The sequence below is a fragment of the Ambystoma mexicanum genome, chromosome 3q, assembly GCF_040938575.1.
Source record: "Ambystoma mexicanum isolate Mex_15411 chromosome 3q, UKY_AmexF1_1, whole genome shotgun sequence".
Lineage (NCBI taxonomy): Eukaryota > Metazoa > Chordata > Amphibia > Caudata > Ambystomatidae > Ambystoma > Ambystoma mexicanum.
This window is the reverse complement of record NC_090926.1, coordinates 1,144,062,401-1,144,084,220: the sequence shown is the minus strand read 5'-3', so window position 1 is coordinate 1,144,084,220 and position 21,820 is coordinate 1,144,062,401. Positions and strand designations below refer to the sequence as shown.

Sequence of the window (21,820 nt, the reverse complement as noted above, 5' to 3'; positions counted from 1 at the left end):
GAAGCGAGAACCCATTTTGAAGTTGGTTCAGGGTGCAGAGGCAAAGGATAGTTATGAAACTGTAAGACAATGCAAAGTGTTTGGGTGGGAGGCCTACGTGACGCAACCTGTGGAACCATGAGGGCTGCGCTTTTGCTAGTGTCGTTGCTAAAGTCTGGATGCTACAACATTTTCCCCACGGCCTGGGTCTTGTTTGGTGAAGTCCCCACCCTTGTTCTTGCCCCCACGCTGTAGCCACCGTCCTCCATCTCCACCAGCCCCATTTACCAGCTGTTTGGACTCTGCTCCTATCCTGTGTCGCCCTCACACCATGTCACAGAGCTCCCACCGCCACTGTTGAAGTCACTGTGGCCCGTTCACAGCCGTTGTGAATTAGTCACTGCGGCTTGAATACACATGGTCTAGTAGGCAGCCAAAGGCTGAGTTGATCCTGCCGGCACTCGAACCATCCATAGTAGGCTGGGCACAGATTGTAGGGGCAAGTGCTTGCTCACTGTGCTGTCTGATCGACCCTGTTTCACACTACTGCTTTGATCTCAGCCTACCTTCTGCCTGTGGCCCTCACTGTTGCCTCTGTTTATTTCCAGGACGATGACTATGACCCGGTGCCCGAGATCCGACGCGATCACTTTGAGGAAGCCATGAAGTTTGCCCGCCGTTCCGTCAGCGACAACGACATCCGCAAATATGAGATGTTTGCACAGACGCTTCAGCAGAGCCGTGGCTTTGGAAACTTCAGGTGATGGTCTTAGGGTGAAGTAGGGTTTGTAGCAATCAGGGAGGCTTTTGGCTCGTTGTGCACCGCATTCATAATTACTTCTTCCACAATTGTGATTCTACCCGTTCTTTTTTCATTTCATATTTGTTTTAGTTTTGTACCAATTGTTACACAGAGCGAAATATCAGAAGCATGAAATTAACCAAACGAGCACAAGATAAGGCGTGCACCATTAGCCATAGAAGATTGTATGTCATTTCTCCCCAGAAACAGAGTTGGTGCTCTCTGCCTCATCCCACGCCAACCTCCTCAAACCTGAGGAAGCTTTTGTTCAATCTATTCTTTTGTGCTCCCAGTCTCTTTCTTCAACTCGCTCTTCTCTAACCCCTACTTTCTCCTCACAGGTTTCCAGAGGGGAAGCAGAGTGGTGCCAGTGGCAGTGACCGGGACAGTGGGCAAGGCAGCGGTGGCGGCCTTTTTCGCGATGAAGGGGATGATGATCTGTACAACTAAAGAGAATAGATGCCATGGGATGTGGAACGCAGCTGGAGAGATGCTGCTGTTTTCCTTGAGAGCCCAAGGACTAATTTACAATTGCAAGTAGACAAGCATAGGGCTAGGTTGGTCAAGATGGCGGCGAGCGTCCATCAAATCGCAGGCGTGTGACTGGATCTGCCCCAGCCTTACTGGCCACTCAGAGTGGTCAGCCTGTCTGACTTGCCCCCAGGTGGTATTGATTTGCTTCTGCTGTTGTGAGTTGCTGTGCTTAAACCTGGAACCCAAAGAGGACGGGAATAAGTGATTTATGCAAATGGTCCTTACCTACCAGACCCCATTCCCACCATGGCTGCTTCCAGGCATTCATTATGGGTGCCTTTTCTGGCCTGTTTGCCAGCGGCTAATGGTTGGCACTCAGTTGGTCCTGCTGTGTTGATTCTTGAGTAGAAGGGGATTTTCCAAGCAGTGCTTTCTAGCAGTCCTCCTCTTATAAAACATATGTCTTACGGGTACTGCCCAAAATATCTTGTTCCGAAACTAATAAAAGCCCTCATTAGGAGAAACCTGTGTTCTAACAACAAGCAAGACTTGCTGCAACCCCGTCAACTCCTAAAAAGAATTGGTAACACCAATTTTAACTTCTGGGCACCAACACTTTGGAACTCCCTACCTCTGCCACTTAAGTACTGTGTATCTCTCAACCTGTTCAAAAGGCAGTTATAAACTTGGCTTTTCGATGAATGGGTAGAGTAAGCCCTCACCCTTTCTGCCCAGTCGTTTCTGTTTCTTTGACCTCTCTGCTTATCTCCTTCTTTGTGTTTATGTTTGTGTTTTCTGTCCCTGTGAGCGCTTCGAGGCCTAAGAGCGATTTAACGCTATACAAAAATTAATATAGATAAATAAAACAAAATAGGGTGTGTCTTTAGCTGCTGAATAACTGAACGCACTATTTGTCTCTTCTAAAATATTTGAAGAGCAGTATTGTGAATACACGCTGCAACCTTTTGAAGAGTTTGCTCTGCCTGTATTTTCTTCCAGCCCACATTGCTTCTGGAGAACATATCTCTGAACCAGATAATGAAAAGAAGAGCATAGTTTTCTTTCGGTGACTACATTAAGCTTTTTTAGCTATTTTGGAAAGATATCATTCTCTGTCCATTGTTGATGCCACTGATGTTTGTCGAGCTTTATCTGTGAATTCAGATGGGAGGTCTTGTAGTTGCAATGACATCTGTTCCTTCAATCAGTGACTCCCCTTGGATTTCTTGGATCAGACAACATAGCCGGTTTATTCAACACATAACACAGGTGTCGAGCAATGAGAAAGGGACAGAAAGTGGGGGGGTAAAGAACAAAAAGCAGGCAATTGCAAATACAACTCATCTTTCAAAACAAGCCCAGAAATATGTTGACTTTTGATTGGAAATGACTACTGAAAATAAGCGTTTTGATTTGCAGGGTCCTATTACTATTATGCCAACACCCTCCATTAATTAAAATAAGTTTTAAAAAGTATGGTGTCTGTTTTTGTTTACCAATGTACTGCTGACATGTGACAAGCCATTGGAAATACTTTTAGGGGTAGGAATGCTTTAGGTTTGTGCAAATGTTTGCCATGAAGAATTATGCAAATTGAAAACGGCAGTGTGAGCAGTGCACAGCTAAGGGGAAAAGGATGGTTGCCGCAGACATTCTACAAGGCTGGCATCACGGCCAGGTAGGCCATGTGTACAGACGGCGTCACATTCTGGCGTAGCGCACTAAAGGGTGACAACGCTACTAAGACATTCTACAAGGCTGGCATCACGGCCAGGTGGGCCAGGTGTACAGATGCCATGACATTCTAGGCGTAGCGCACTAAAGGGTGACGACGCTACTAAGACATTCTACAAGGCTGGCATCACGACCAGGTGGGCATGTGTACAGACGCCGTCACATTCTGGCGTAGCGCACTAAAGGGTGACGACGCTACTAAGACAGAATGTTGGGAAACACTGCTTTGATGAAAAGAAAGCCAGCTCTCACATGCCATATAACCAAACCCTCAGACTTATACTGTCTTCTCACACAGAAATCATCATAGCCCTTAATTATTCCTTTTAGCGTCTTTGGGACCCAGAGTAAAACAACATCTACACCATTCCCGTAGCATTATGAACTGCTTGCCCGGCTAGCAACATCCCAGCAAAGTATTAAAAACCAGATGCCTATACACCTCAAAAGCCCACTGACCCGATGGCACCGACAAGTGTGTCACTTTTATCCCCTGCGCTGGATGATATTGGGCGAGCCATTATGAACCATGCTATGGAGACCATTTCCTCCTCTTTCATTTGTATCCCCTAGTCTCGATGATATTGGCTGAGCCATTATGAACCATGCTATGGAGACCATTCCCTCTTCTTTCACTTGTATCCCCTGCGCTGGATGATATTGGGTGAGCCATTATGAACCATGCTATGGAGACCATCCCCTTCTCTTTCATTTGTATCCCCTAGTCTGGATGATATTGGGCGAGCCAATATGAACCATGCTATGGAGACCATTCCCTCCTCTTTCACTTGTATCCCCTAGTCTGGATGATATTGGGCGAGCCATTATGAACCATGCTATGGAGACCATTCCCTCTTCTTTCACTTGTATCCCCTGCGCTGGATGATATTGGGTGAGCCATTATGAACCATGCTATGGAGACCATTTCCTCCTCTTTCATTTGTATCCCCTAGTCTGGATGATATTGGGCGAGCCAATATGAACCATGCTATGGAGACCATTCCCTCCTCTTTCACTTGTATCCCCTAGTCTGGATGATATTGGGCGAGCCATTATGAACCATGCTATGGAGACCATTCCCTCTTCTTTCTCTTGTATCCCTTGCGCTGGATGATATTGGGCGAGCCATTATGAACCATGCTATGGAGACCATTTCCTCCTCTTTCACTTGTATCCCCTGCGCTGGATGATATTGGGTGAGCCATTATGAACCATGCTATGGAGACCATTTCTTCCTCTTTCACTTGTATCCCCTGCGCTGGATGATATTGGGGGAGCCATTATGAACCATGCTATGGAGACCATTCCCTATTCTTTCACTTGTATCCCCTGCGCTGGATGATATTGGGGGAGCCATTATGAACCATGCTATGGAGACCATTCCCTATTCTTTCACTTGTATCCCCTGTGCTGGATGATATTGGGCGAGCCATTATGGACCATGCTATGGAGACCATTCCCTCCTCTTTCACTTGTATCCCCTAGACTGGATGATATTGGGCGAGCCATTATGGACCATGCTATGGAGACCATTTCCTCCTCTTTCACTTGTATCCCCTAGTCTGGATGATATTGGGTGAGCCATTATGAACCATGCTGTGGAGTCCATTCCCTCTTCTTTCACTTTGTATCCCCTGCGCTGGATGATATTGGGCGAGCCATTATGGACCATGCTATGGAGACCATTTCCTCCTCTTTCACTTGTATCCCCTGCGCTGGATGATATTGGGTGAGCCATTATGAACCATGCTATGGAGACCATTTCCTCCTCTTTCACTTGTATCCTCTGTGCTGGATGATATTGGGGGAGCCATTATGAACCATGCTATGGAGACCATTCCCTCCTCTTTCACTTGTATCTCCTAGTCTGGATGATATTCGTTGAGCCATTATGAACCATGCTATGGAGACCATTTCCTCCTCTTTCACTTGTATCCCCTAGTCTGGATGATATTGGGCGAGCCATTATGAACCATGCTATGGAGACCATTCCCTCTTCTTTCACTTGTATCCCCTGCTCTGGCTGATATTGGGCGAGCCATTATGAACCATGCTATGGAGACCATTCCCTATTCTTTCACTTGTATCCCCTGCTCTGGCTGATATTGGGCGAGCCATTATGAACCATGCTATGGAGACCATTTCCTCCTCTTTCACTTGTATCCCCTGCGCTGGATGATATTGGGCGAGCCATTATAAACCATGCTATGGAGACCATTCCCTCCTCTTTCACTTGTATCCCCTAGTCTGGATGATATTGGGCGAGCCATTATGAACCATGCTATGGAACCATTTCCTCCTCTTTCACTTGTATCCCCTGCGCTGGATGATATTGGGCGAGCCATTATAAACCATGCTATGGAGACCATTCCCTGTTCTTTCACTTGTATCCCCTGCGCTGGATGATATTGGTTGAGCCATTATGAACCATGCTATGGAACCATTTCCTCCTCTTTCACTTGTATCCCCTAGTCTGGATGATATTGGGCAAGCCATTATGAACCATGCTATGGAGACCATTCCCTGTTCTTTCACTTGTATCCCCTGCGCTGGATGATATTGGTTGAGCCATTATGAACCATGCTATGGAGACCATTTCCTCCTCTTTCACTTGTATCCCCTAGTCTGGATGATATTGGGCGAGCCATTATGAACCATGCTATGGAGACCATTTCCTCTTCTTTCAAGTGTATCCCCTGCGCTGGATGATATTGGGTGAGCAATTATGAACCATGCTATGGAGACCATTCCCTCCTCTTTCGAGCCGTTCCTCCTCAGCTCTCTCCTCATGCATGCTGAGTAAATCAGGGGGTGCAAAACCTAACAGCCCTTGGTGCTAGCCGGGTCCATACCCACTGTGTCTCTTGATGGCAGAGGGTGGAGGTGTCACACTTGGGCCATTGGTGCTGCCCCTCTGCCTGACGCTGGTGGTTGCTTAAAATATGACTTTGGACTTGAGTGTGGCTCAGATTATGACTTCCAGTCTTCCCTAGAGGCTGCCTCAAAGGCTGTCCATGGGGCCACACCACATTTAGGCCCTCTGGAGACTGCCTAGGAGATGGTCCTGAAATCTGAGTTACATGTTAGCTCTGGTGGCCCCTTGCACCTGGATGTTGCCTAGCTATCTGACCCTATATGCCAGCTCACAGTTGTAACTCGAGGGTGGGCGAGACATTTAGACACTAGAGCTGCTCACATTCTGGCCACACAGGCTGCTTGCAGTTTGCTTGCTGAACCTGTCAGAGCATAGGAGTGGGTCTCTCATTGTGCAACGTTCATAGTACAGATAATTTCACCCTTCCCTACCCTACCCCTTTATGCCTCAGTGCTTCCCCAGTAGTCACATAGCCCCTTCCCTCAAAGTTCCCTTTTCAGGTCTACTGACCTCCCTGTCCCTTTCAATGTTTCTGAAGCAACAACTGTTGGCCATTGCTCTCTTCTTTCTCCCGGTCCCTTTAAATGTCCACATGCTACCACCTATCTACTCTCGGAACCTAAATGTACATTAAATCTGCTCCATTCCTCATCTTCAAAAAAGCAAATAAATATCAGCTTCTGAAACACAGTTGCTCTGTCACCTGTCTGATATTCCGGAGAAGATGGTGGAGAGGATCTCACTGCCGTATAAGACACATGGTGGTCATCCTTCCTACCCACAGGCCTCTCCTACTCTCACTGCTGAATAGGACACATGGTGGCCATCCTTCCTACCCACAGTCCTCTCCTACATTGGATCTTACTGCTGTATAAGACACATGGTGGCCACCATTCCCACTCACTGCCATATAAGACACATTGTGGCCACCCTTCCCACCACAAGCCCCTCCTACTCACTGCCATATAAGACACATGGTGGCCATCCTTCCCACCCACAGGCCTCTCCTACTCTCACTGCCATATAAGACACATGGTGGCCACCATTCCCACCCACAGGCTTCTCCTACTCTCACTGCCATATAAGACACATTGTGGCCATCCTTCTCACCCACAGGCCTCTCCTACATTGGATCTCACTGCCGTATAAGACACACAATGGCCGTCCTTCCCACACACTGGCCTCTCCTACATTGGATCTCACTGCCGTATAAGACACATGGTGGCCACCCTTCCCACCCACAGGCCTCTCCTACATTGGATCTCACTGCCGTATAAGACACATGGTGGCCATCCTTCCCACCCACAGGCCTCTCCTACATTGGATCTCACTGCCGTATAAGACACATGGTGGCCATCCTTCCCACCCACAGGCCTCTCCTACATTGGATCTCACTGCCGTATAAGACACATGGTGGCCACCCTTCCCACCCACAGGCCTCTCCTACATTGGATCTCACTGCCGTATAAGACACATGGTGGCCATCCTTCCCACCCACAGGCTTCTCCTACATTGGATCTCACTGCCGTATAAGACACATGGTGGCCACCATTCCCACCCACAGGCCTCTCCTACTGTCACTGCCATATAAGACACATGGTGGGCATCCTTTCTACCCACAGGCCTCTCATGCTTTCACTGCCATATAAGACACATGGTGGCTATCCTTCCCACCCACCGGCCTCTTCTACATTGGATCTCACAGCCATATAAGACACATGGTGGCCATCCTTCCCACCCACAGGCCTCTCCTACATTGGATCTTGCTGCCGTATTAGACACATGGTAGCCATCCTTCCCACCCGCAGGCCTCTCTTACATTGGATCTCACTGCCACATAATGTTATGTTATGTTATGCTATGGGTGCTTATAAAGCGCCGGCAGCCCTCGGGCATCAGGGCGCTGATAACAAACAACATGTATTGATCACATCTGGAACTCACAGTATGTCTCACAGGGTTCTTATTTTCCTAAATGTTAAAGTTAATTGAAGAGGCACGTCTTCAGGCACTTCCTAAATGTTTGATAGTTCTTTTCCAGCCACAATTTGGGTGGTAGTTGTTTCCACTGTTGCGCCGCACAAACAGTGAAGGATCATGCCATACCCGCCTTGAGCTTGTATTTTAGCACGTTTAGCAATCCTTTATCCACTGAGCGTAATTGTCTTGAGGGACTCTGGGCCTCATTACACGGAAGGCGGTGAGCCATGGCGCTATTAGCGCCATGGCTCATGCCGGTAAAATACCGGCACCGCCTTGGCGGAAAGGGGATTTACCGCCCCATTCCAAGGTTGGTGGGGCGGTAAATCCCCCTTCCGCCATTGCCCTTCCCCATTCCCATTTCTGCCCCATAGGGCTCTATGGGAATGGGGAAGGCGCTAATTACGGCACCGCAATTTTGCGGTGCCGTAATTAGCTCCGAGGTCCCTTAGCGGGTTGGTTTTTAACGCCTGCAAAAAGCAGGCGTTAAAGCACCAACCCGCTAAGGGACCTCGTAGTACGGCGGTAAGGGTTAACGGTCACCGTTGCCATTAACGGTGACCGTTAACCCTTACCGCCGTCCGTGTAATGAGGCCCTCTATCTTGTGAATTGTTTCTTGAAGTATAGCGGGACATCTCCGAAGATGCACCTATGAATGATAGTCATTGACTTAAAATTCACTCTTTCTTCAACTCTTAGCCAATGCAGTGATTTTGTGGCCTCTGTTGTATGCTCCCAGGTTTTTAATTGCTTCACTAAACCTACTGCGTCATTTTCCATGACTTGACATCTGGCAATGTCTTTTTTTGTTGCTCCCAACAACAATGCATTTCCATAATCTAGTCTGGACAGTACTATTGCTCCGGCGATAGTTGCAGAGTTCTCCTCGTTCATATATGGTCTGATGGCTCTCATGAGGCGTAGGTAGTATGAATTATTCTTGTCTAAATAATTAACTTGGGCTTCTGAGCTCACCTGGGCATCTACTATTATCCCCAGTGTCTTGACCGTGCACGAGACTTGGATTTTGGCCTCTTGGATCGATAAGAATTTATACTCCTCTCCTAGTTTGTCTCTGGCTGCCCTGGTTCCAAAGATCAGAAGCTCTGTCTTTGTGTTGTTTAAGCACATCCAGTTTTGCTGCATCCAGTGGTCTATTATGTGGTAAATTTCAGCTATTTTCACACAATGCCTTGTGTGATCTCCCTCCAGTTCTAATACGAGTTGCGTATCATCGGCGTAATTTGTGAAAAGGACGCCGATGTCCTCCAACAGGTCACAGAGGCTTCTCATATATATGTTGAACAGCAGCAGAGGTAGGCTAGCTCCCTGCGGTACACCAAAAATAATTGAGATGCCCTTGGAAAACGTTTCCCCTAGTGCACTCTAGCTTGACGTTCCAAAAGAAAGGATATGAGCCAGTCCAAGGTAATCGGGAACACCCAGCTATTCTTTTTAGCGCTTTTACTAGGAGCTGGTGATCTACCAGGTCGAAGGCTGCGCTAAGGTCCAGCAACATCAACATCCCAGTTTTGCCTCTGTCCGCTAACTCGAGCACATGGCTTTGCAGGTCTAACATGGCCGTTTCCGTACTATGGACGGCCCTGAAGCCAGATTGTTGTTGATGGAGTACTGCTTGCTCCTCTATATGTTTCTGTAATTGGATGGTCGCTATTTTATCCAATATTTTAAGGATAAAGTTAGCGTTCGTAATGGGACGAAGATTACCTGGGTCCTTGGGGTCGAGACCAGCCTTTTTGACCAAAGGCGTAATTGTGACTTTTTAAATTTTCTTCAGTACTGAACCTTCTTTAAATGATGCGTTAATTATTTTAACTAGAACTGATGCAAATATTTCCTTGTTTTCTAGTATGATTTTTGAAGGAAGTATGTTTTCAGCACATGAAGTTGGTTTCATTTTTTCAGTATATAAGACACATGGTGGCCATCCTTCCCACCCACAGGCCTCACCTTCATTGGTTCTCATTGCCGTATAAGACAATGAGGCTCTAGCACAGGAATGCCAGTTGGCCCCCATAGTACCATAACAATGTGGGGGGCGAGAACCGTACGCCCTCATACTGAATATAGCCTATTCCCTTATACATGCAGAAAACCATATTAATTCTGTTGATCTCCCCAGCAGCGCCATCAATGGCAACTCCAGAACTTCATCCCCAGAGAGTAGAAATCACTTGAATGGGCCGTAGACCCCAGACGGCAAACCTGATGCCCCTCTGTGTTTTTGCGATGCAAAGCAATTTACTGAGCATGTCCCAGTCCGGGAGGATAGCTCAGGGGCAATGCGTTTGTCTTAGAAGCCACACAACGGACAGTGACACTGGTTTGAATCCTGATCCCACGCTTTGAGGCTGGTCTCGGGCATTAAGCAGAATATAAAAGATTAATTAATGAATGGGTGGTAGCAAATCATCCTGAACTCCTCTTCCACTTCCTGGGTTATTAGATGGGGAGGTGTGATTTCTAAGTCTGCACGAGGCCAGGCCCAAATAGATCACCACGCTCCCTCTGCTTCCTGTGCTAATGTAACTGCCACAGTGTGAGGCCGCTCATTTACCTGCCTTTAAGTGGCTTCCCACAACTCCCTGCCCTAGATCCATTATACAGGATCATAAATGCTCCAACACAGGATATTGGGGTACTGGCGAGTCATTTGGCAATGCCCTTTTTTCATTTGTACACTGGAAGTCGTATCCTATGGCTTCTCTATTAGCTATTTCTCTCTCTGCTCATCATACCACCCCCTCGTCGTGTCTCTCCATTACCCTGCACCCCCTGATGAGTCTTTCTTCACTTGGTACACTCATGCCTGACCTTGCTGAACAGTTGCGTGCCTGGCCCTCTTTCTAGGCTAAGCACGCTCCTCCCCTGTGGGGAGTACAGACCCACCCTTGTTTGAGAGGCACACCCAGAAAGAGGCTGGCATAGTGTCCAACGCTGCACTTGTGCATGTACTGTCCTTCCACTCCAATAACTGGTCAATGTTAAGTTCTCCACACGAAATGCATTTATTTTGCCCATCCGTGATACTGATATTGCAGCACTGCTAGCCTGCCAAAGGGACGTTCGGCTTCTTCATGGACACTTGTACACACTGAATATATCCACCAATGTGCTGGGACCTCAGGACACTCACTTTAATCAGAGAGACAACTCTCCAAAATAATAAAAACTTTTTCTAACCTACATGTCTCATGTTTTCCTAATCTTCATCTAAGAGAATACATCTCGGTACCTCTAAAGGGCATTCTTGTATAGTAAGCCCTGAAAGAGGGCAAAACCAGCAGACTGGGAGGCAGCTCTGAATGCAGAGTGAAGGTACATCACTGTCACTTTAAGGCAGGAGAGCAGCTCTGACTCCCATCATGCTCAGCGAAAGCAAGTTAAGCCAGTTCCTGTTTATTTCTGTGCGAGGAGGATCTGGGTACACTTTCACTGTTTTCATACACATTTCTCCAAGTGGTTTTGGCACTTTTCCATTCAAAACTTGACTTAACCTGATGCCCCTTGCTACTTACTGCCAAGGTAAGATATTTTACTAGTCAAGGTAGGTGTTTTAGCCATTTTTTCCAGTCACCATTTTAGTCCTTGGCTGAAAATATGTCACTTTGCCTCATCTGGGGGCAAGACATTTGTGACGCATGGCAATGCTCTGTGTCTTGATTGCCTTCCACAGACTTATACTGTGGAAGAATGACAACCTTTCAAAACATGTCTCTTTAAAGTCTAGTGGGGTTTAGGCTGAGGGCCCAATTGTAAAGGGAGAAGACTTCCTGTCTGGCTGCTTCCCAAGGCTCTTCGTCCTCCTCATAAAAACCAGAGATTGGAGGGCTCTGAAATTTCTACCATTTCTGAAGCTTGTACCATCAGAAGACATTTTTCTGACACTTCATGGGTTCCTCAGAACTTCACCAGGGCTGCCACTCGTACTGTAAGGAACGGACGACACAGAGAGGCTCGACATAAATATTGTTGACCTCAGAGGCTACAGCAGCAACATGCTCACCATTGCCTCAGGTTCTAACGTTGAGTGCTCTGCCTTTCGACAAGCACAGCTCCGCCATCGATGTTGAAGAACTTGCCGTGAAAAGTGTGCCGTCAGTATACTTCATGGCAACCAACGTCACCAGCATGACATTAAAGCACTCAATGTTGATGTCAAAGCGTTCGCTCTTGAAGGGAAGCATGGAAAGCTACCGTCAACACAAGGAAAATACTCTGAGTGTTGGGAAGGAAACGATCCTTGCCTTACCCCCTTTGCGTCACTGCAGGTACATAAGATATGCAATAAGCCAAGGAGGGAGACGTAGCCACCCCCGGCGTAATCCTGTTGCAACGCATCCCATAGAAAATAACACATACACCATAGCCTCCGGCCCCGCAATAGGAAACCATTTTGAACTAGGCCCAAAGCCATCTTTTTACTAGGCCTCAAAATCCTCCTCTTTGTAGAAATGCAGCTTATCCCCAGTGCCTCGTACAGCCAGCCCACACCATCGCCTCCGCCTTGTCAGCTCCGCGCGATCCCTGTTCTCACGGAAGCCCAGCCATGCCTTGCTACAATTCCTTAGTATCATTTCCCAAAGAATGTGCTCTATGGAGAGCTTGAGACAGTGACTAGTCTTAAACCCAACTGCCCATTCATCACCCCTAAACTGCCAATGCCTTCTCAACCCCCACCCACCCAGGCCTAACCCACCAGCTCCGACCCCCAGTTCCTTTCATACTGATACCCATCTGACCCCCCCCCCCCCTGTGCCCCAACTGCTCCAGAATCCCCATTGCAGCCCTAATCCTGTGTAGCAGTATATTCTCCCAAAAAACAACACATGTCCATCTATATCATTAGGACCCAAAACAGACAGATGGTAGATCCAAACCTTTGGGGTCGGCACCTGGGTGTGGAGATTGCGGTATCACAGAGAATCCAAAGTGTGTAGGTTGGAATGTCAATAATAGGTAATTTGACTTAAGTACCCGTATCCATGCACGATTTTATGTGTGCCTTTATTTCTGCACTATCAGCTCCTGTTGTCTAGTTTAGTTAGATAGTTGACATGACCTTCACACCCCAGAGATGAGCCCAGCAGACCCACCTGTGCCAAGAGCAATGAGAGACGTTAGCCAATTAGCATATTGTATCTCTTATAGTATCAACTGTTCTATAGGCCCCTCTCCAATCCAATGCAAGAATGTGTACCCTGTGTATGTCGTCATCAGTGATGCTGTGTGCCCTTTTAAGGTGCTACCCGTGTAATGTTTCAGCAGAGCACTCTTGGGCAGCAAAGTTCTTTGCTGGCAATTGTTATGATTATATAAACTTTGTTATCTTTGCAACTCGTCTCCTGGTCTCGTTCCCCTGACGGGGAGATTATTTAATTTTTGTATATTATTGGGGCACGTGCTGCTAGGGTGCCTTCATTTGGTGGCCCCTTTAGACGTGATATCCTTGAATTCCACGTACTTGCAGCGATATCAAGGGCTTCTCCGGCAAGGCTGCCCCCACCTATGGCTGACCAGTCCTCTAAAACCTGTACGCAGAAGGAGAAGGTTCTTGTGGCATTGCGAATACCCTGCTGCTCGCCTGAGCCGGGTGCAGCCCCAAGGAGAGGCCCAGACGCTGTGCATAGACCGCGAACTGAGGCATATGGAAGAATACAGGCATGTGAGTATAAATTGCAAAGAACAACAAAGTATGGGATATTGGTGGGTAAATAGAGCAATATGATTGAGGGGAACACGCAGTGAATGAATGGATGAATGAATTGGACGATTAGCTGCAGCAAAGCGCTTTCCATTTTTTATGGCCATTAGTATTTTTTAGTAGAGACACGTGAAGGAAGATGAAAGAGGAAGTATGGGAGCCTGACCTAGAGAGAGGTTGGACGGTTTGACCAGTGCGGGAGACAAAGTGAAAGGGATAAAAGAAGGAGCCCCATATGGTTAGAGGGCTCTGAAATAAGTAGAGGTTATTGTTTTAGCTTGTTGTTTTCAGTGTTTTTCATATATAAGCAAGGAGGAAGAGCACAGGAGGGGCGGCCGTGATGTGAATGAAGAGGGAGTGAGTTGGCATGAAACGGGCTCTTAAATAAGGGAGGGGGAAGTGTATTTGTTATATGTAGTTTGTTTTATGTATTTGTCCTGTTAATTTGAAAATTGTTTTACTTTAATGTGTCTAAATGTATATGTATCCATGTATTGTGATTGTGTCATACACCAACACATGTGATTGATTGATTGATTGTTTATTTGTATAGCGCCTATACACAATCTGTTTCAAAGCACATCAAGGCATTGGGGGAACATGGGAGAATACAGTAACATTCTTACAAGTCCTTGAAACATTCAGAATGTGAAAAATAACTATCATAATCAGCCTGGCGACATTTTTCAGATAGTGCAAGTGCAAGGACAAAAAAAAAGAGGAGGGGAGGGAGGTGAGAGGGAAAATGAGACAGAAAAGTGGCTACATTACTATGCCTGATGACAATTGATGTAGGGCAGGAAATTAAACAAGCGGAGGGTGAGGTGGAAGTGGGGGTTGGAATAAGGGAGGATGAGAAGAACAAAACAAGCTACTATCATAGTAGTCCTGATGACGTTTTAGATAGTGTGGGGGGGCGGGTGGCAGGAGAAGACAAAGAGGGAAGTGGGAGGGGAGAGACAAACAAGCTGCTATCACACAGGTCATGGGACAATGATAGAGTAAGCGCTATTTAACACTGATAAGGAGGGGTGGAGGCAGGAGATTGAGACAGACAGGCGGCTACATTACTATTCCTGACAGCAATTGAGGTAGTGCCGGAATTGAAAAAGAGGAGGGGGGTAAGGATTAGGGAGAAGGAGAAGAACAAAACAAGCAACTAACATACTAGGCCTGATGACATTTCAGAATGGTGCTGGATGGGAGAGGTAGGAGTAGAACAAGCGAGGGAGGGAGACAAACAAGCATCTATCATACAAGTCAAGTGACATGTCTGAATACCAAAAGTGCTAGTGTACTGTGACAAGGAGATGGGGGGGGGCAAAACCCTCCATCACAGGGAGCCAGGAAGGGGGGGGGTAAGTGGCACACAACGCAAACAAGGGGCGAGCAGGGGGAAAGGGGGGCATAAACAGGGGACCAGAGTTGGATGGGACAGGGAAAAAGAGGGGAGGGTGGGGGGCACACAAAAACATTGCTGGGGCAGGAAGGGGGTGCAGGCACACAAAACCATCAAGGGAGGCAAGGGGGAGTGGGAGCACACACAATCATCACTGGGGCAAGGGAGGGTGGGGGGAACACACAACTATCACGGGGGGCAAGGAGGGGGTAAGGGGCACACAACTCTCAATGGGTCAAAAAGGGGGGGTGAGGGTGGGGGTGCACACAACCCTCAAGGGGGTAAGGAGTGGTGGGGGCACACACAACCATCACGGGGCCAAGGGGGGATGGGGGTACACATGACCATCACGGGGGTAAGGGGGGTGGGAGGAGCACATGACCATCACAGGGGGCAAGGGGGTGGGGGCACACACGACTATCACAGGGGACAAGGGGGGGGGTGGTGGGTACACACCACGATCATGGGGGCACACACAACCATCAACAGGTCAAAAAGGGGGGGTGGGGGTCACACACAACCATTAGGGGGTATGGGGGGCAAAAACAATCATCACGAGGTTAAAGCGGAATGGGGCACAAATAACCATTATGGGGGAAAAGGGGAGGGTGGGGGAAAACACGACCATCATGGGGGCAAAGGGGGGAGGGGGCACACACACCCATAGCAGGGAAACGGGGGGGTGGGGGAACACACAACCATCATGGGGGGCAAGGAGAGGTAGGGGCACACGACTATCAAGGGGGGGGTAGGAGGCACATACAACCATCACAGGGGAAAGGGGGTGGGGGGCACAAACAGCCATCACAGGGGCAAGGGGAGTTGGGGGCACACACAACCACCACGGGGGGATAGGGAGCAGCGTGACAGCATACCAGTGTAGACAGGGCCTTAGTTGTGGGTCTTAGATGTATACTGGGCCGGCACCTGCCTCCCGGTTACTGCCATTGGCTTAGAAGGGCCAAGGCAACCAATGGGAGAGGGGCAGGGGCTGGCCCAGAGGCAGGCACTTAGCAGATTACATAGGCATCATGGTGCGGCCATCTTAGACGACTGGGAGATACAGGGACACCAATAGAGTGGAGGTAACAAATAGAACCCCAGAAGTGGGTTTTGAAGCCGAGCGCTACGTTGATAGCAAAAAGTTGAAATGTGAGGCTCGCTCACCATTGTAAAGATATTACTGCGCAGTGTTGGTGATCACGCAACAAAATGTAAAAATGCCCCAAACAAGGCATCAGCCTTACCCCAGCACAGTGCAGCCAGCAGATGGATCTTGGCTCGTAGATGGTGCCGGAAATGCAGGCGGAGTGGCTCTGATCGATAAAGTTGCAGTAAAGAGTGAGAGCAGGGCCCCGTTGTGGGCCTTGGGAGTATACTGGGCCAGTTCCCACCTCCCGGTTACTGCCATTGGCCTAGAAGGGTCAAGGCAACCAATGGGAGAGGGGGCAGGGGCTGGGCCTGGGGCAGGCAGGCAGCAGATTACATAGGCATCATGGTGTGGCCATCATAGAGGGCTGGGAGACACAGGGGCATAGAGTGCAGGTAACAAACAGAACCCCATAAGTGGGTTTTGAAGCAGAGCACCACGTTGATGGCAAAAAGTTGAAATGTGAGGCTTGCTTCGTAATTGTCAAGATATTACTGCACAGTATCGCTGATCTCGCACCAAAATGTCAAAAAGCCCCAAACAAGGCATCTGCCTTACCCCAACACAGTGCAGCCAGCAGATGGATCTTGGCTTGTAGATGGTGCCGGAAAATCAGGAAAAGTAGGTGGATGGGCTCCGATCAATAAAGTTGCAGTGAAGAGTGAGAGCAGGGGCACGTTGTGGGCCTTAGGTGGGTTCTGGGCTGGCTTCCGCCTCCCGATAAGATTTGGGTGGTAGTGAGGCATCCAGTACCTAGAGCTAGAAGCCTGAGGAAGGAGGGGCGAGTGAAAAGAAGGATATGTTCCGTCATGCACGGGCCTTGAAAAAGGGAACATACTAGAGAGAACAGGAATAGCCAGCTATGGGGGCAGAAACGCCATTGTTCCATATTTGCAAACAGCTCCCCCTGTACAGTGAACGCATTAAAAAGTACCATGGACAGTGGATAACAGAAACGAAAGGTGAGGGACTATCACACGCTTGGCCAGAGGGTGGATCCTTCGACAAGAGAATGTTAGAACACCTGTCCACATTCTTGACAGCTAAATACAAGGGGAAACAGTTACAGTGTTAAGTGTTGGATTTGAGGCGGATTTTCGAAGAGACTCTTATTATAAATAAAAAGAAAAAAGGTCAGAAACTCTGACAGTGGAAAGAGGAGAAGGGAGAGAACAAGAGACAGGGGAGACAGAGCCCAAATGAATGTATCCATTGCTAACAAAACTGGCAGAAGGGTATTAAAATCCTACGTTTGTTCCTGGGGGAATACACCCCCCTCCTTATGTCCCATTGACCACCACTTCCGCCCCTGCAGGAGTAGGTGTACAAGATCTTGAGGTGGCATTTGCGTCTAGCCGTACAGAACTGGCATGATTACGAGCAGTATGTGACCCAATACGAGAATTAGAGGGGGACCCCGACCACCACGGGGCACCCCACCGATACAGGAAGACAAAAGGAAATTGGGAGAAATACTCTTCAAGATTGACAGCGCAGCCATACACGCCGTTCGAGTAGAATGGGAGAGGGAGACTGATAGTTTGGGATATGATACTGTGACCTCAGTGAGCGATGAAGATTCACGGAGTGATGTTGACGAATCAGAAGAACGTGCGGTAGGAGGGTATAGCCGGTACAGTGGGTCATGCCTACCGCATAGGACGCCTGGGAAGGGAGGTTAAGGAACAGACTGGGAAGAATGGCACAAGCTAAAAAAAAAAAGGATCAGGAACGAGGGGTGGAAAAGTACAATAAAAACTGCAAATGCCCCTCATCCATAAGGGAGCGGGCCGACCCCATCATGCCCCACGGGCTCAAATGGATAAAAACAATCTTCCTCACCCCACTCACAGCGGGCATGAGAAAATGGATTTATGCCTTTGAGAAAAATACCACCGGAGTACCCCTTGCTATAGGAGATATTAAAAGCCTTTTGGCGTCTGCAGTAGGAGATCAAGCAGACGCAGTTTGGGTGAAAGCAGGGTTTCTGGGAGTAACATTAAGTAACAACACTCATGATGGGGCATCATTTAATAGCGTCCGAGCACAAGTGTGGGATGCACTGAGGAGAACCTTCCCTGACACCCCCCAATTTACACTCTATAATGCAATGCACGATGGGGGAGGAGGAAGATGCTGCGCAGTTCATTCTTCGCGTGCAGGAGTTGTGGCGCGCGGAGACGGGCACAGTGTGGGACCAATCTACCTCCCTATTTTACTTTATCATAAAAAGGGGATTACCCAAAATAGTACAGAAGGCCAGGAATAGAAGTGAAGGGTTGGCCAGAAATTCAAAGCATCATTGTGCACCATTGTAGGAGGATCAAAGAAAAAGAGATTGTTCAAAGAAGGTTAGCTGAAGAAGCAAAACTTGTACAGACAAAGTTGGTGAAGGTCGTGGCAGTAACAGCCGCACCACCTACAGATCAGTTGGGTGAAGAGGCGTGTGTCTCCGTAGCCATACAGGCAAAAATGGCCGCAGTGTGGCCAGATAACGGACAAGGGCAGTGGGAAGGAGAGCAGCCATATATGGGTCGACAATGGCAAGGAAGGCCTGCAAGAGGACAAGGTGGGTTCAGGGGACCATAGGGAGGCGGTTATGGAGGGCAAGGGGGATACGGAGGCCCAGGCTCCAGAGGAGGAAACCAAGGGCAATGTTGGACATGCAGGAGGTGGGACCACTTTTCACGAGAATGCCGTAGCAGGCAGGGTGGAAACTACCAATACAACCAACCTTACTACACACCACCTCAATATGCCCCTCCCCAATGCAGCCATCCGCACCCAAGAAGCCCATACAGACTGCCCCAGGGATTGTATGAAGGAGCCCCACAACATCCACAGCGATCACAAACACCACCATCTGGTTATAGTGCATTACATTACCCCATCCACATGATGCCAGCACAACACAACCGCCCCATTCAGCAGCTCCAACTAAACCAAACCCCTTTGCCACCACTGCAAACGGTGCACCAGCACCTTCTCAGGGAACATGCATGCTTAATGAAAACATCTTTTCCTGCCCACGTACAGACACCCACCCAAACTAGGACAGCCCACAGAGAGCACTTGCGTGTCTGGTCCTATCAACTACCTTATATCCAGAAGAGGACCCACTGCTGGGGGCGGCGATAGGGAACAAACAGTTCATCTTTATGGTGGACTCGGGGGTGGAAAAATCATGCATAAATGAAGGTGATTTTCCGTTGTCTGGCAAAAATATCGAAATGCAAGGATTCTCTGGAGCTGTAGGAATGGTTCCTTTTACAGAAGATTTGGATGTCAAAATAGGAGGTAAAACAGTACGGGCACCCATGCTTTATTACGAAACTTAACCTGTCAATTTTCTGGGTCGGGATTTGCTCAGCAAGCTCAATATGACGATATCACTCCCCGAAAGAGGGATTGTTTGTTCCACCCCTGACATGTGCTCCCTCAGAGCATTTCTACTAATAAACACAATGGCAAACGAGTTGAGAATGACGGGGTCCCCGTGGACCCTTACATGTTCATCTATTGGATCAGAGTATTAGCTAGAGCAGTACCTGATCTCACGAGAAAAGAAAGGAGAGTGCCTTCTGATTTTGTGTTCCACCTGTAGCTGCCCCCGAGATGGTTGCTGGCACAATTCTGTCCATAGATCTTGAACGGGTACAGGTGTCTGTTAAGAGGATTGTAGCAATAGGAATGGACACTCATGGAGGTGAATGGCGCACAGTGTTGTGCATTGACCCAAATATACCAATATGTGAGCTAAGTTATGAGGAGCTGTTCACAGACGACAGCAATGACAGGGAAATTCTTCTGGAAATAAGTATCCCATGTGAAGGGATGGTACAATACAGGAACGTGGCCAGCCCCCTCATGGCTGTCATCAGTGCACCACCTTCCTTTTATGAAAAAGAAATGCAGCAAGTACCCCCTCATTTGTGGATCCCCTACCCTCATGATGTAGGGCTATTGAGAGAAGTTACCCCTGTGAAAATTACATTAAAACTAGGAGCGATATTGCCCAGAGTGAAGCAGTTCCCCCTGTCCAGAGAGGCTGTGGAAGGGATTCAGGAAACACTATGTGCCCTCCTAGAACAAGGGATAATTGGCACCTCCAACTCCCCATGTAATACGGCCATATATCCGATCAAGAAAGCGACAGGGGGCGTGGTGTATGATACAAGATCTCTGCCCCCTCAATGACGGCATCTAAAAAGAGTTCCCTCTTGTTCCTAATCCTGCTTCAATTTTGTGCAGGAGCCCAAAACAGGCCACCCACTTCACTGTAGTGGATCTGAAAAATGCATTCTTCTCTGTGTCCCTTGATCACAGCTCCCAGTACCTCACAGCATTTATACTGGGGCGAAGAGATACGAACACCGTTGGTTTGCCCCAAGGGTACTGTGAAAGCTCCAGCATATTCAACAGGATCCTACATGAAGATCTTGGCAATATTCAGGTTCTGAGCACCATAATTCAGTACGTAGATGATCTACTAGTTTGCAGTGACAGTGAAGAAAGTTGTAGGAAGGACTCCATCGCCCTTCTCCAACTGTTTGCACACAAAGGGTGAAAGGTGGATAAGAAGAAACTACAATACTGTGTGACCGCGGTCCTGTACTTGGGCTAATTGATCTCGAAAGATGGAAAGAAAATTATACCTGACAGGGCGGCAACAGTGCGTGCCTCGGCCAGACCCCACACAGTGAAAGACATGCAGAAATTCCTCAGAATATGTAATTACTGCATGGCCGGGATACTTGATTATTCCACGTACACAAGACCCCTATTGGCAGGACTTAAACAGGCACAAAAAGAAAAACCACACATGATGTGGACAACAGAAATGCAAACAGCATTTGACAACCTAAAATCATTGATATCTACAACACCAGTTTTAGCAACACCTGATTATGAGCACAAATTCTACCTCTTTTCACACTGTAATGGTACCTTGATGACAGCAGTTGTGACACAAAGAACATCCATGGGTCACAAACCACTGGCCTATTACAGTGGCACACTTGATTTGGTAATGCAGGGTCACTTCACTTGCGAACTATATATATATATCTCTGTTTGGTTATATATATATATATATATATATATATATATATATATATATATATATATATATATATATATATATATATATATATATATATGGGTTTTGGGGGATTTGGCGTTGGGTGAGGGGTTGTGGGGGTTTCCCCCCACATATATGGTACAATTGACCTTCACAATTCGGTCAATTGTGAAAAGGTCAATTGTCATTCGAACAGTTGTAAAACGAACAATTCGTATACAACCACCCTCAACCACCCTCACAACACAGAGAGCCTCAGCGTATGTGATTATACTGTCGAGCCCCAATATCCATGTCATCAGATGCAAGTCAGTAAACCCAGCCACGTTTCTCACTAAGCCATGCAATGTCCAAGATATGCAAGAACATGATTGTGCTACATATGAGGGAGAAAGGGGCGACATTCCTAAAGCAAGTGAAAATGCTCTGGAGGAAGGAGAAGTGTTCTTTGTTGATGGATCAGCATCCATTTGCCAAGAAACGGATGAAAAACATGTAGGAGCAGCAGTAGTGAGATTGGAGGAAGAGGAGTATGAAATACTGGTTAAAAAATGTTTGCCTATGATATGATATATGATATGATTGGTTATTTATAACATGCTTAAAACCCAGAGGTTTCTA

At 47.7% G+C, this 21,820-nt stretch overlaps 1 protein-coding gene across 1 annotated transcript in view; it reads left to right on the top strand.

Moving 5' to 3' along the window:
- Nucleotides 1-2,731, top strand: part of LOC138447688 (transitional endoplasmic reticulum ATPase-like) — a 297,423-nt gene extending 294,692 nt beyond the window's left edge. Inside the window, exons 17-18 of the mRNA XM_069603959.1 lie at nucleotides 588-739; nucleotides 1,123-2,731. Coding sequence (XP_069460060.1) covers nucleotides 588-739; nucleotides 1,123-1,231 — 261 coding nt within the window. The 3' untranslated portion in view covers nucleotides 1,232-2,731. The remainder of the gene's footprint in view (nucleotides 1-587; nucleotides 740-1,122) is intronic.
- Nucleotides 2,732-21,820: the final 19,089 nt, after the last annotated feature.